At 46.3% G+C, this 16,373-nt stretch overlaps 1 protein-coding gene across 1 annotated transcript in view; it reads left to right on the forward strand.

Moving 5' to 3' along the window:
• Positions 1-16,373, forward strand: part of ADAM12 (ADAM metallopeptidase domain 12) — a 408,187-nt gene that overhangs the window by 292,056 nt on the left and 99,758 nt on the right. Inside the window, exon 6 of the mRNA XM_081234121.1 lies at positions 11,074-11,254. Within this exon, the coding sequence (XP_081090247.1) occupies positions 11,074-11,254 (181 nt within the window). The remainder of the gene's footprint in view (positions 1-11,073; positions 11,255-16,373) is intronic.

Genomic DNA, 16,373 nt, shown 5'->3' on the forward strand with positions numbered 1-16,373 from the left:
CTGGTTAGAGCATGAGATCCTTAGGGGGGGAAAACCTGTCTCTCACCATTTCTTCCTCTTCTCTTGCTCCACCTCCGAGCTTCTGCTTGGAAACCTGGCGTGAGGACTCTTGGGGGCTCCCAATTTTGGAATGAGCCAAGAGTTTTCCCATCCCCTGCGGGCATGCTGGTTAAAATGAGGCTTAATTTCTTGGGGAATCACCACCTGTGCTTTGATAGACTTAAGGGAAGCATTCACGTAACAGATGAGGAAACTGGCATCTAGAGTTGTAAACTAGGTATTCGTTGTAATGACAACTTCATTTTTAAGGGGAGTTTAGGATACCTGAGCACGAGGTGCACACGTACTCACACCTACACACTCACGCTTTTACACGTGCTCTCGCACACAGGCGCACACACGCAGACACACACACACACCCCCTCCAAGGGTGATGACAAGCAGGCTATGTCCTACTTTACTCTTTGCCCTCATCACAATTTCTGCTTTCAGGAGGGCAGGGACGGGTGTTAGTGCCACTGCTTTACAGAGCAGCTGAGGCTCGGTCACCAGGAGCCTGGTCCTGGTGCTGCAGCGCGGAGCTGCAGGTGCTCACGTCAAAGCATGCCGTCATCCCCTTCCTAGTCACAGCTGCTCTCTCAGGAGAGAGGCATCTCCTGCATTGACACCAAGCCTTGGCTCGTGCGATGCTCACTAAGCTGTAGGCAGGGGTTACATTCTTCAGATTATGGTTGAGGAAGCAAAGCCTGGGAAAGTGGCTTCCCCAGAGTCCCTCAGCTGTAATGGGCAAAAGTCCATCTCAAACCCAAGTCTGGCTGACTCCTTGTTCCATATTTGCTCCACTAGATCTTTCGCACAACTTGAATCCAACCTTCTTTTTCAGCCCCATCGTCCCCTACCCTGAGGAACCCCTCCCCCATTCCAGCCCCACGGTTTTCTACATGTTTACGGAACATGCCCTGCATGTGTCTGACTGCCTTTATCCCTGCTGTGTCTCGGCCTGGGACACACTCCTCTCCCCATCTCTCAGTGGCTTTGGAAGGTTCACTCTCCCACCAAGGCCCAGATCACATGATGCCTCCTCCACAAAGCCCACCCTGGCCTCCCAGCCACTCCTTGCCATGCAGCTCAACCCTGCCCCGCCTGTTCCATCACAGACAGCCCTTGCTTCCGCAGCACAGTGCCTGTAGCATAGCAGGCGCCTCCTAGAGATCTGTTTACACCCCTGGGTTAAGGCACCCGTCCTGCTTTGGCTCACTTACAGTCGATTACCGTACCTTGTGCTTTCACTACCCTGCTGTAAGGACCTTCAGGAGAGGGAACATGTCTGATCAGCTCTTAGCACTGGCCTTAGATGTGGGAGACAGCACAAGATGCTTTTAAAAATTCAATTAAATAAAAATACTCAGATGCCAGGTTATTTGGTACCTGAATACGTCTACACATTGCTGTGTTCCTTTAATGTCTTGTATTGATTTTAATTATGTAACATAAAGTTTACTGCACTAAGTTTTATATAATGAGATCAAACATAACACAAAATGCAGGAATACTTCTTGCTCCACTACACTATTGAAAACTAGTCAATCAACTTATTTTTCAAAGGGTAGAATTGACCAGTGTTATGGTCCATGGAATCAGAAATAACCATTATAATGAAGGTAATCATTTGCAATTTAGTGATCAGGGCAATCACAACCATCATGTTTTAAAAAAGAAAGAAAGGAAAGGTTCTGCTTTGATGCAGTGTTGTTATTTATAATTTAACAAACACGTTGAATTGATCCATTTGAAGAAATTGACCAGAAATCTCAGCTGAGAAAGTGAAAGAAGGATCTTAGGAGGAAAACAAGTCAGAGGGAGTGAGGCGAGTGCTGGGAAAGGAGCCTCAGCCCTCCTGAAGGACTGGCCACGTCCAAGGATGCCGAGGAGTTGCCTGACCCTGGTACCTCTCAGCTGAACTTGAGTGTTCGCTGATCTGGGTGGATGTGGGTTTTCCAGATGTCACAGCTCAACCTAATGGCAAAGTGGTTTAAGGGGCCAAAAAGTCAGGCACGTGGAGATGACCTTGCCTTTGCTGTCCTGTCTGCTAGGAAAGCAGGGCCCTGGGCCCACCCTAGCACTGTCTAGAACCTGGCACGCTCTAGGTGCTCAATAAACATTGGTGGAATCAATGTGCGCTCCCCAAGCCATCAAGTGGTCAGTGAAACTTAATCCCAGCCAGTTCAAATTTTAAAAAAGTCTTTAAAGTGTAGTAGATCACGTTAAGAAAGAAATTAGCTTAGAGTGGGAGGTGAAGTTAATTTGACCTTGACCTCTGTTCTGTGACCTTCGGCTCCCCTAGCTTCTATCAGGCTGGGCTCTGCTGGCTCCCCTCCAGCCCCCAGGCCACGCCACCTCTGGTGAGGGCTCTCCTTCTCCCTTCCTCTTCCTCCGTGGAGATATTCATTCCGTCATCCTGTGTAAACATCTGTGGGAGCCACAGCTGGGTTTGGAGCCCTTCTGCACCGTCTCCAAGGCTGCTCTGGTCCCCACCCTGAAGGACCCCCAAGGTCAAGTCTCAGTTCTCCCAGGCTCTACTTTCATTCAAAATTCAGAATGTCCAAATCCCAACTCCTTGGTCCCCAGACTGGCCCCCCGCCTGAACTCTTTTCCATTCAAGGTCCAGCGCATCCCAGGCTCCTAGCTTGGCCCCCAGGGGGATCTCTGATAACCTCTGGCAGGCGCCAGCCCCTCCCACGCCCACCCCTTACAGCACCTCCCTCATCCATCTCCCCTTCCCCATTCCCCTGTCGCCACCCCAGAGCAGCCCTCCCTCCCTCCCTCCTGCACTTTTTTTTTTTTTTTTTTTTTTTGCGGTACGCGGGCCTCTCACTGTCGTGGCCTCTCCCCATTGCGGAGCACAGGCTCCGGATGCGCAGGCCCAGCGGCCACGGCCCACTGGCCCAGCCACTCCGCGGCATGTGGGATCTTCCCTGACCGGGGCACGAACCCGCAACCCCTGCATCGGCAGGCGGACTCCCAACCACTGCGCCACCAGGGAAGCCCCCTCCAGCATTTTTAAACTGCGTTGCACCCATGCTTCCTCCACCCTTCCCTTCACATCCATCTCGCACATTCCAGAAGGTCGTGTTTCAAAAACACTGCTCGATCATAAGTCCCGCCACCCTCTGCACTCGAAACCATACGGCTCCCCACGGCCTACATGTCAGAGCCCCTGTTCACTCACGTGCTTGTGCAACAGTGTTTCCACGGGTATTTATCCATCACCTCCTCACACACTGATCACTGCAGCCAGACATCATTTTAATACGAGGAAGCAAGTGCCGTGAAGTAGGTGTACACAAGACCACACGAGAAACTCGGCAGAAGGGCCCAGGGAATCCTGCAGGCTACCCTGGACCTCAGAGGTTATGCTTCACCCTGGAAGCCTCTGCCCGAGGGCTGCCCGGGAACGGTGGGAGCCTTTGGGTGAAGACGTGGCCCCAAAGCAGCTGCATCCCGCAGGCCAGAGGGGTGGCCACCAACGGTTACAAGGCAAGGAGCCGGTGGATTTGATAGCGGTCCCGGGATGGAGGTGGGGAAAGGCAGAGGAAGAGGGACCAGCAAGAGCCACGTCCCGGCAGCTGGGAGTTGGAAGTGCCTGGAAGAGGCAATATTGTCTTCTGCGCAAAGCGTGTGCGGCACGGTGGGTGACGAGGCCACAGGGGCAGCCCGAGGTCTAAAGCCAAGGTGAGCGCCTTGCCTGGCATCGACCACCGCCCAGGTCCAGTGCCCGCCCTCCTTCTGTGGCCCCGCTGTCCTTCCGCACGCATCTCCGTTTCAGCCACAGTGTTTCCTTCTGAGCACACGCTGACCTTTCTCTCCCCTGCACTCTTGCTCCTTCGAGGCCATTCACCTGGCCCCCGAGCTCCCCACACCTCCAGGCCCTCCCCATCTTCCAGAACTCCCTTCAAGGCCCCCGTTTCACATGGGCTGTTTATCAACCATTCCTAGGTCAGCGCTGGGCTGACTGACCAGCCTCTGGGCAGCTCTGAGTTTCTCTGGCATTTTGCACTTGGAATTCAGCTGCGCCCACCCTGGCACAAGTCCTTGGTGACTCAGGAGAGGAGCTGACCATCCAGAGTGGCCAGAGGCAAGGGAGCAGGCTTGGGAGCCAGGTCCATCTGGGGAATCCTGGCACTGCCACTGACCAGCTGTGTGCCTGTGTTAGTTTCCTAGGGCTGCCGTAACAAATGACCGCAAACTGGGGGGCTTTAAGGCAACAGAAATGTCTTCTCTCGCAGTTCTGGAGGCCAGAAGCCTGAAATCAAGGTGTTGGCAGGGTTGGTTCCTTTTGGAGGCTCTGAGGGAGAGTCCGTCCATGCCTCTCTCCTGGTTCCTGGCAGTCCTCAGCGTTCCTGGCCTTGTGGTCGCATCACTCCAGTCTCTGCCTCTGTCCACAGGGCCTTCGCCCCTGTGTGTCTGTGTCTTCTCCTTTTTCTGTCTCTTATGAGGACACACGTCATTGAATTTAGGGCCCACCCTAAATCCAGGATAATCTTAGCTCGATATCCTCCACTTAATCACATCTGCAAACCACTGCCCCCTGTTGTGTTGTTTGTTTGTTTTTTGCTGCTCCACGCGGCACGTGGGATCTTAGTTCCCCATCCAGGGGATCGAACCTTCGCCCCCTGCATTGGAAGCATGGGAGTCTTAGCCACTGGACTGGCGGGGAAATGCCCTCCCCCTTTTTGAAGGTTTATATTCACAGGTACCGGGGATGAGGACTTGGATATATCTTTTGGGGAAGCACAGAGACCATGGGCTCTCGTCACTGGCTTCCTGTTAATGAAAGGGGCTCATCCTACCTGCTTTAGAGGACTGCTGTAAATATTAGAGAAAACAGAGACTTCAAGAGCCTGGTTCATGGCGGCAGGGAAGGGTGAGGAGTGACTGCTAAGGGTACAGGGTTTGCTTTAGGGGTGATGAAAACATTCTGGAATTAGACGGTGGTGATGTTTGTACAACTCAGTGAATATACTAAAAAACCATTGAATTGCATGCTTTAAAAGAGTGAGCTTAATGGTTGGTGAATTATTTCTCAATAGAGCTGTTATTTCTAAAAAGGAGCCTGGCTCAGGGTAGCCATCAGTCATAGCTGCTATTATTATTATTGATATGCCAGTAATAGCTATTCTTTTTTTTTTAACATCTTTATTGGAGTATAATTGCTTTACATTGTTGTGTTAGTTGCTGCTGTACAACAAAGTGAATCAGCTACTCGTATACACATGTCCCCATGTCCCCTCCCTCTTGCATCTGCCTCCCACCCTCCCTATCCCACCCCTCTAGGTGGTCACAGAGCACCGAGCTGATCTCCCTGTGCTATGCGGCTGCTTCCCACTCGCTATCTATTTTACATTTGACAGTGTATATATGTCCATGCCTCTCTCTCACATCATCCCAGCTTACCCTTCCCCCTCCCCGTGTCCTCAAGTCCATTCTCTACCTCTGCGTCTTTATTCCTGTCCTGCCCCTAGTCTCTTCAGGACCTTTTTTTTTTTAGATTCCATATATATGTGTTGGCATATGGTAGTAATAGCTACTCTTAACATTTTTTATAACAGTTTACCTCTTTGGTCGTGTCTCCCAAACCTGATTATGAATTACATTTGAAATGGGAACCATGGGTGAGATGCCTTTATGGGTTCCATGGGAGCTAGCCTGGTGCTTTGCACGTAGCAGGGGATAATGAATATTTGTTTTGATTATACATAAGTAGTTCACATGGAAATTACTTATTGAAAATAAACCTGATGGTGCTACTGTGTTCACTAATACTGCTACCATCACGGTGTATCAAACACAGATGAGGGCTTCCCTGGGGGCGCAGTGGTTGAGAGTCCGCCTGCCGATGCAGGGGACACGGGTTCGTGCCCCGGTCCGGGAAGATCCCACATGCCACGGAGCGGCTGGGCCCGTGAGCCATGGCCGCTGAGCCTGCGCGTCCGGAGCCTGTGCTCCACAGCGGGAGAGGCCACAGCAGTGAGAGGCCTGCGTACCGCAAAAAAAAAAAAAAAAAAAAAAAAACACACAGATGAGGTGGGATACCGCTTTTACCTGTGAGCTCCTCCCAAAAAGGACTGAAATTAAATTTCATGCCAACTGCATCTCTGACATGGTTGGCAGCACAGTATTGAGCCCCAAAGTCTATTTCCAAGAAAATTCAGTTGCAATTGAACACAGAATCAGCAAGTTTAATTCCTTTTTTTTTTTTTTTGCGGTACACGGGCCTCTCACTGTTGTGGCCTCTCCCGCTGTGGAGCACAGGCTCCGGACGCGCAGGCTCAGCGGCCATGGCTTACGGGCCCAGCCGCTCCGCGGCATGTGGGATCTTCCCGGACCAGGGCACGAACCCGTGTCCCCTGCATTGGCAGGCGGACTCTCAACCACTGTGCCACCAGGGAAGCCCAATTCCCATTTTTGAGTCATCATCTGATTACAGGTCATCAGAATCTATGTGCCACTACCTTGCTTGCCTGGGAGTAGAAAGAAAAATCATATGAAGAACAACGCCATTCAGCTGTGTGATTGCCTGACTCACCATTGCTTTGGAGATTAAAAACTGAATTTCGAGAAGGACAAAAACTTATCTTGAGGACGTGTAGGTCCCCTGAGTTATCACTTTGAAAGCTAACAAAATAGTAAATCTATTTAATATTTAAGCCGTTAAAATTGTAATAGGGGCTTCCCTGGTGGCGCAGTGGTTGAGAGTCCACCTGCCGATGCAGGGGACACAGGTTCGTGCCCCGGTCTGGGAAGATCCCACATGCCGCGGAGCGGCTGGGCCCGTGAGCCATGGCCGCTGAGCCTGCGCGTCTGGAGCCTGTGCTCCACAACGGGAGAGGCCACAGCGGCGAGGGGCCTGCGTACCGCAAAAAAAAAAAAAAAAAAAAAAAAAATTGTAATAGATTCCTCTTTGTTTCCACTGAAGGAAAAACAATAGGGTTTTGAAATGTAAAGTAAAAGCCGCCTGTTTTCAAAGCAGCAGCTCCATTTCTTCGGCCCTTCCCTTTTGACTCCTGCCTCTGTCACAGTCATCCCTGTTTCGGGCCCCACAACCCTCTCAAGACAGCACAGGAGAGAGGCAGGCAGGAGAGCGCAGGGGCTGAACATCTCAAGCCTTGGAGACCTGGGTGGAGACTGGGTCCCACCTGTACCTCCAGCTACCTGTGTGCCCTCGACAGCAGGGAAAATGACCCGAGCTGCGCTCTATGGGGCATCCACTGAGCCTGGATCCTAAGCAGAGTGCCATGAGGGGTGGCCTTCATCATCTCCAACTGTCCCTCTCTTCTGCTTCTCCCATTCACCACCACTCACTGCCCCGGAAGTTGGCCTCACCCTCCCCTCATAAGGGCCAGTCCCGTGTTCTCCTGATCCTCTTAATCTCCCCATAGAGAAGATACCCACAGTCTTCATCTTTCCCAAACATTGGCAACTGTCTTCTAACCTCTCTCCCCCTGCTCTACCAGTGAGAAGAGAACCCCACTTTCAAAGTCTGCTGGATTTAAATTCCACACTCTGAGATACTTCCAACTCCAAGTTGACAGCTAAATACCTATGACATTCAACTTAAATTACATTCGCTTATCTAGTTTGGGGCCAGAAAGGGCTGTGAGAACATCAAATTTTCACATCTCAGAAACCCCGAATCCTTGAATTTTGTGTCCACTGTGGTTTCCAGCAATCTCTAGAGCTAAATGATTAATTATACACAAGACAGTCCAAAGCAATTATTTAATTAAGATGTATTATAGGCTGCCAATTGTTTGGAGCAAAGGGAAAGGCTTCACCCCAGTTTCTCAACATCTGGCCTTTGGATGACTTAAAAGATAAAAGGAGATACCAGAACATTTTTATGACTGAGTAACAATTTCTAGAAATTTTCCATTAAGTAGAAAATCTTTTTCAGTCATGTGCTTCTCATGATTAGAACTTGGTGACAGATTTTACTGTAAGTGTTCAGCTTATTGAAATCCAATGCAACATAGAAAATGTTGCAATGCAAAATTAAATGTCGGTGTCATTTTCTTTTTAGGGCAGGAAAGTCAGCTTTCTAGCCAATCTCTCTTTTCCCCTCAAGTGTATTCATTTTCCACTTTACCCTGGCCTTTTTTTTTTGAAGATCTTTTTCTTAATTTAGGGTTTTTCAAAATCAGCTTTAATAAACTGAAATGTCCTACTACCCATTCTAAACTGAGAAATCTAAGTTGTAGTTCATAAAGAACTTCTCAAAGAAAAAAATACAAGCCACCCCAGAGCTGATGACCGAAGTCCTGTCTATATGAATAGATCTACTTGGAGATACATGAAGACTGTAGTTTGGGGGGTTGGCAGTAGGGGGCCAGGGTGTATAAGAGAACAGCTGTATGTAATGACTTTTAATCAATCTGTGGGATTTGAAAATTGCCAAAACTTCTCAGTTACGCCAAACCACACTGGCTCCCCCATCTCTGAACAGTTAAGTGTCGTGATTATTGGTAACACACAGCTTAACTCTCCAGTGTTTTCCAGCTGCCCCGTGTGTCTCAGTGCGATCTTCTCAATTAGGCTGTGGTCATCCTGGACATGATCTTGCTGTTTCTTTCACTGCCTGTAACACTTCACAAAACAGGGCTAGTGGAGTAAACCAGCTGAATAATAATGAACTGATTAGCTTGTATGGGCTCACCGGTTGCGTTCAAAATAAATATTTGCCAAATCAAACCTTTTCCTTCCATACTATTTGAGTATTGACATACTGTTGTTCCATTAAAATTTAAGAATGATTAAATAGTCACCTATAAATGGGCCATCAATAAGCACTGGATGAGTGAATGGCTGAACAAATGAGCAATAGTGGATGTTATAGGAACACCTTTCAAGCTCCATCCTTTGGAAACAAGCTCAGATCGTCTGAAAGAAACTGCTGGAGCACCCGACTTTTTCAGCTGTTTCTTAAGGACTAAGCTATTTCTTAAATCCTTGGAACTGATGCCCTAAAACCTGGAGCCCATGGACCTCATCCATAGTCCTAAATCTCCTGAAATTTTCGGCAAAATACTGTGGATCTATGTAGATGTGAATTCTTCTGGGGAGAGTATAAGGAGGAGGTTCATGTCTCAAAAAAGGTCGAGTCACTGTGTTAGAAGCATCTATTTACAATCAGATGAGTTTCGCATGAAAATTGTATGCATTCATGAGTGCGGTCAACTTGATCAATAACAGAAGTTGCTAGATGTGTGGGAACTCTCAGAGCTGCTAGTCTCCTGTTACCCAAGTTCTCATTTTCTCTGAAGACAAAACTGATGTCAACATCAGGAAGAGCCTTCTTAAGTTACAGTACGTCTTACTCCACATTGGAAAAGAGAAAGGAAAACCAATGTGTAGACCGATGTTCCCCCATCACTTAAAGAAACTGGCATGGCTCATTTCCAGGAAGGAGGACACGTCCTGCTCCAGAAGGTCAGACATGCCTTGGGATCCATGGCATAAGGCCACCCCTGTCTCTGCAAGTTAAAATATTTAACACATGTGTCCTTTTTTTTTTTTTTACATCTTTATTGGAATATAATTGCTTTGCATGGTTGCGTTAGTTGCTGCTGTATAACAAAGTGAATCAGTTATACATATACATGTGTTCCTATATGTCTTCCCTCTTGCGTCTCCCTCCCTCCCACCCTCCCTATCCCACCCCTCCAGGTGGTCACAAAGCACCGAGCTGATCTCCCTGTGCTATGCGGCTGCTTCCCACTAGCTATCTATTCTACGTTTGGTAGTGTGTATGTGTCCATGCCACTCTCTCTCGCTTCGTCCCAGCTTCCCCTTCCCCCTCCCCGTGTCCTCAAGTCCATTCTCTACATCTGCGTCTTTATTCCTGTCCTGCCCCTAGGTTCTTCAGAACCATTTTGTTTTTAGATTCCATATATATGTGTTAGCATACAGTATTTGTTTTTCTCTTTCTGACTTACTTCACTCTGTATGACAGACTCTAGGTCCATCCACCTCACTACAAATAACTCAATTTCGTTTCTTTTTATGGCTGAGTAATATTCCATTGTATATATGTGCCACATCTTCTTTATCCATTCATCTGTCGATGGACACTTAGGTTAATTCCATGTCCTGGCTATTTTTAGTAATGCTGCAATGAACATTGTGGTACATGACTCTTTTTGAATTATGGTTTTCTCAGGGTATATGCCCAGTGCTCCCACAAATTAACTAAGTAAAATACCAAAAAAAGCATACTTTTTTTTCATTCTTTTTTTTTTTGGAAGTATAGTTGATTTACAATGTTGTGTTAGTTTCTGGTGTACAGCAAAGTGATTTGGTTTTATGTAAATATATATATAAATTATATATATTATATATATGTTATTTTTCAGGTTCTTTTCCATTATAGGTTATTACAAGATAATGAATATAGTTCCCTGTTCTATACAGTAGGACCTTGTCATTTATCTGTACTGTATATAGTAGTATGTATCTGTTAATCCCAAACTCCTAATTTATCCCTCCCACTCCCTTAGCCTTTGATAACCATAAGTTCGAAAAAAGCATAGGTTTATACTTAACCTTATTTCAGAATCCTTTCAACTATTTAGGAAATTTAGTTGATCAGGATGAATAATTCAGGTGTAGGAATTTTCCTTTAAAAAAAAAAAAGATTTCCCTTCTGAATCATGTCTGCTAATCCAGATCTAGTTATTTTCTAAGCAGATGAAACAACTTTTCTCTCAACTCTTCTTCCCAGCAATATATCCTTGAGAAGTAAAAAACAAGCAAACGAAAAACGTAAAGACTAAACACAGTCGATTCTTTACCATAAAATATTTGAAACAAAAAACTTCGCAGACTTGGTTTTCAAAAGATTTACAAAAATAAATCAATGCAAACATATGGCACAGGAATGTCCTTTCCAATTCAGACCTGAGAATATAAATAAATTGATATTTCTCTTTTTATTCTCTGAGTAAGAACTGGGTTTTAGCCATGAACAAGAAACTGCCCTTAAAAGTTACATAATTTTTCTTCTTTCTTTTTCAACAGGGGACTTATTACATTTGAAAATAAAACCTATATTTTGGAGCCAATGAAAAATGAAACCAACAGATACAAACTCTTCCCAGTGGAGAACCTGCAGAGCATCTGGGGATCCTGTGGATCAAACACAACGGGCCTCGCAATGCATGACAGGCTCCCACCGCCCTCCCAGACCTGGACAAGAAGGGTAGGAGGGAAACCCACGTGGTGTCTCTGGGGAGCTGGGGACTCCAGCTAGGGACACCCACTGCTAGGCCATCTGGAGAAATTTTGCTATTTGTGTCTGAGGGATGGAGTTATTACCCAGTTTATTGGAGGTGGTTGCTATGATGTGAACAGAACATAATCAGATACTGAAAGCTCCATTGTTGTATTAAACGTCAGCCTCAGACTCATTAACCTATGCTGGGTAGAGTTGAGCTCAGAGGATGCAAAATCACATCTCCGGTGAGAACCTTCTGGGCCTAGACCCAGGAGTCTGCCCCACCGTTGGGCCCCTCCATGGTACACAGAACTGGACCGGAACCTCCACACCCTTGGGCAGCTCTCCCTTCTACGGGAAGAGACAGACAATATGGAGGTTTTGCCAATGCAAAATTAGGGTCTTCAAAATTAGGGTCTTCATAATAAGACCCTATAATTAGGGTCTTCATCAGGATTTGCACAGCATTCCCTGCCACTGCCCACTCACCTGCCCTGGGTCTTGGTCCAGCAGTGTGGCTGAGGGGTGGTGTTTATCCCCAGTCCATACTAGGGGGCACCTGTCCCACTTCCCTCGAGGGGTCTCTGCTTTCTGGCCACCTGCCCCTGGGTCTGCTCATCACAGGCCTTCCCTTCTGCTGCAGGACTGGAGAGAGTAGTTGCCCTAATGGAGTCTGGACCACAGATGTCCCTCCCGACTAAGAGGTCCCCCCCTGGTGCAGCACCAGGGAACCTGCACCCCGAATGGCTGCCCGACCCTTTTACATCAGTATCACGTGGGCTCCACAGACTGCAGCAGAACTCTTAAAAAGGAGTAAGGGTAGCCACATCTGGCTGGGGGCCCTGAACTCAAAAGACTACAATCCGATAGGAAGTTATCGACTTAATGATGTACTTACATTTGATGGTCTGGGGACATGTTTTCAAGGTTCCATTTGACACTCTTTGTCCTTCCTGACTTTAATTTGAGCGTTACACTGCTTAACACTCAACACTTCATAAATATTGTGCCTCTTTTTATTCCTAATCATTTTTCTCAATTCAGACAGTAAACGTTATCCTAAGCGATTTCTTCTCCTTAAAATTTTCCTCCTACCTGTGGAGAGGTGTGTGTTCCCCTAACCTGCTTTTAACTGAACTGCTTTAGGACTTTTCATTTTAACTTTACATTCATTCTTTCCATCCTGATTCCACCTATATGACCCTAACTTCCTCTGTCTGTTAACATGCTCCCAAGGTTTTCTGCAGCAGGTGCTTTTGCAACCTCTTTTTTCCTTGTTTTTCCCCATCACACCCCGTCAGGCACTGTGGCTGACTTTGACGTTGACACTCAGTAGTGGGGCTGAATCTCAATCCCCGAGAAAAGGACTTGAAAAATGCCCCCACCTCCACCATCAGCAGCAGCTTGACAGAATCTTCTTCCTGCTCTCCTCCCCTGAGCCAGCTTAGAGTGACAGATTTAAGAGATGGAATCCCAGAGACCGGCCTCTGTGGTCCCCGGGCATGTTTGTTTCACGCTTACGCTTGCCTTTGATTCCAGACCTCAGATAAGATGTGATGACGCCGTAGCTTTCACAATCATAAACAAGTAGAACATTTGCATTTTGTTTTCCAGGCGTCTTGATTTGAGTACCTTGTTGATCACACGTTATCCACCTTGTGAGATTTATAACTTGACAGTTTAAACGGCACTCAGATATGTTTGCCGTTTCATTTGGAAGTCAGTCCTGACTTGGTCAGGCCTTGCCAGCCATATTTTAATTCTTTAACTAAGCTTACAGGCTCCCTAGAACTAGGATTGGCACAGTAATTTCCAGTCATTTTGACGTGTAGAGAGATGGAGAAAACCTGAATAACAATGTTGTTTTGTTACTTATGCATATGCAAGTGTAAATGAACCTTTAAATTGTAAAGGGGAGGCATTGCATGCACTTCAACTCCGTTCTCAATATTCCTCTCTAGAAATAGTCGGGATTGTTTTTATGGAAGAGAAAATGTCTCTGACTTAAAGCACATCGATATTGTGAAAACAGTACAAAAAACAATTTTCAAATAAGTGGAATATGTGAGAATTAAAATTATACACAAGACAGTTTGGGGCAGTACCTATGGCAAATATGAAAGGGAAATACTCATGTTCTATGCCCCTTACCTGCCAGACTTAACACTGCCTTTATTTATACTCAAAAATCAATGTAACTGCATCTAACCCATCTAGTTTATGCACTGCAGCAACTGCCTTTGCTTTTTCCCAGCATTTTTTGCCCCTACTAAATGTTAACTATTGCACAGATTGGCTTGCAGACTGAGATTTTTCTGCAGATGTGTGTGTTTTTCTTCAACGAGCAGCAGGAATAAATCTGCACTCGGGGTATGCACTGGCTATAATATAAGCCTGAGCTATTGTTTGTCATTTTTACAAGGCTTTACATTAGATTTTAGTGAGAACCCAAGTTGCTTCTGGAAGGGTGCCTGCAGTCAGAGGGCTTCCTCGCTGGTTCCCTCCTTTGCAGCTTTGTAAGTCCAGCCTGCACAGCCCCTGCCACTCAGCCCTCCTGTGACTGCTCCCTCCCTCTCCATCAGCTGTTCATTCAAAAATGCAAACGAATTTTAACAGAAGCCTGAGCAGACTATAAAGAAGGTGAAGGCCATAAATCTGCTACTGGAGAAAATCACATAATACATCCCGAAGGCAAATGTAAATTATTTTTGAATTATCCTCTCCAGGGATTATCTGTGCTATTGTTCCCCTCCACTAGTATGGATAATTAGGAGTCACATGTAAAAGTCAGTGCCTTCTCTAGAAAGCCATGTTTGCTTGGGCTACTGAGTTCAAATAGGACATCTGGTCAGGGAGACCCTGTAGTTTCCTCAAAGGCAGACACTCTGAAATGGACCAGGGCTGTTGCTTTTGGGTTTCTAGACAGGCTGCCATATTGGTTTAACAGAAGTCACATTAGTGACGGTGGGAGAAGTATTAACAGTAATGTGTATTATCTGTAGAGTCTAGTAATAGTTGAATATCTGGAACTGGCCAGAACCATTGGAAAACTTGTTAATTAGAGCAGGCATTTAATTTTTAATTTTAATTTTTTTAATATAATTTAATTTTTAAAATATTTAATTTAAATTTTTAATTTTTTAATTTAATTTTAATTTTTAAAAATTTTCTCTAATATAACCACCCTCACCTCTGTACCTCCTCTAAGAGGCCATACACACCAAGTTCCTTTACTGCCTTGGTCATTCTTAAATCTTGGTGGATAACAGAGCCAGCACTGCTATTGCTTCCTTGGCCCTGAGCTCTGAGCATCTCTCAGCGTGAACCGAGGTTCCAAAATATCCAGGTGTGGATTCCTATTGACTCTTGTATCGATTGAAACTCTAGATGAGTAAATAACAGCTCTCACTTCTGCCACTGGCGTTTTAGACTCAATTTCAATACGTTGCATCTGTCCCCATTAACATTCAGTTCATCAGATTCAGCCCATTCTTCCAGCATTTGTCTCGTTTGGTTGCTGGTTCTGCAGCCTGTGTTAGTAGCCAGACCTCAGAGGCTGTACCCCACGCAGATATGATCTGTGTGCTCGGTCCCCATACAAATCGTTGGTAAGGATGGTAGAGATGACCTTTCACAGCAGAGACCAGGACTCAGTTCATACATATTCATAAAGTGGCCTTAGAGTCAAGGCACGGAGACTGGCTTGAGCCAACAAGGATCTTTCTTTACTCAGAGGAAGTTAAACCAAACCTCTGATTCATCGAACTTGCTGATCTTACCGTCTATGGAAATGGTCCTGGTTCCATTGTTATTGTTTTGTCGTTGTTGTTTGGTTAAAACACCCAACTTGAATCTGTTTGCCTGTCTCCATCCTTACAGCCTCAAACTGTCACCAGCGCTCACCTGCGCCCTCCACTTCCCCTATGGTCCCCCGATAATCCATTCTCCTCCCAGCAGCCAGAGTGATGTGTAAAGAACCTCACATTCAAGGGTCCCCCACTGCTCTCCGATAATTAGGTTACCGGCCAGCCTCCTCACCATGGCCCCTGTCCTCTGTCTCCATCTTCAGCCACATCTCATCCACACTTTTCCCTCACTCACCAGACGATAGCCATCCTGCCCACTGCTACGACACTCCAAGCTCTCCCCAGCCTCAGGACTTGTGCTGTGTTATCCCGTCTCCCTGAAACACCATTTCAGGGACCTGGCCCATAGGAAGAGAGAGTTGGAATGAGAATTTATTGTCACCCTCATCCCGACTTGTTTTCTGACTCAGTTTGAGTTAAGTTCCCAATGCCAGAGTTCTTGTTGTAACATGTGTAGGGGTCATTCTCCCCGAGAACTTGGCTGTGATGACTTTGAGAGGCCCAGGAACAGCTTCCCGCTTGAGCAAGACTCAAAGAACCCCTCGGTCTGCACCTCGGAGTAGAGAATGGTTGGGCCATCCTCAGAGGCTTATATACTCTTACCTGTTGGGGGAAGGGCTTTTGTTTATCATCACCCTCCAAAATGAAAATCCAATCAAGCAACCAGTTTCAAACGTTGCTCTGTATATCAAACATTTTAAATATGATTTTTTTAACCGGATAGCCCAGATAGGTGGAAATCATGTGGAGGTAATTTAAGCCTCTCTGTGTGTGCAGCTGAGGGAAGAAGGAACCTTTGCGGCCATGAGCCAGCCACTCCCCCATGGCTTTCTATTATTATGTGGTTAGGTTTCTTTCTGAGCTACCAATTCTCTGCATTCATGAGAAAATTTGGACTTCTCTGAAAACTGCAGAGACAGGAAAATTGGGTTCATGTGTTTGTTTTCATTATCTGGAACTGTGTATTTTCTAAATGATGATCCAAGGCCATTTGGAACTATCCCCTGGTCGTTTATTTCACCCCTTTGCAGTCTGAAAGGTGTAAACATCTGAACAACCAGGGCTCTCCCTGTGAGTTTTTCAATGGGAGGCTAGTTTATTTTTTCTTTAATAGAGCCGTATTTTCTTCTGTAAGATGAGCTGAATCTGGTAAATTCAGCTCATGGTAAATCAGGGAATTATGGGAGGAAAAGAGGTTTCTGCTTTCCACACCTGAATAAGGAGAAGGGGCAAGATCT

The sequence above is a fragment of the Mesoplodon bidens genome (genome assembly GCF_964165515.1).
Source record: "Mesoplodon bidens genome assembly, chromosome: 1".
Taxonomy (NCBI): domain Eukaryota; kingdom Metazoa; phylum Chordata; class Mammalia; order Artiodactyla; family Ziphiidae; genus Mesoplodon; species Mesoplodon bidens.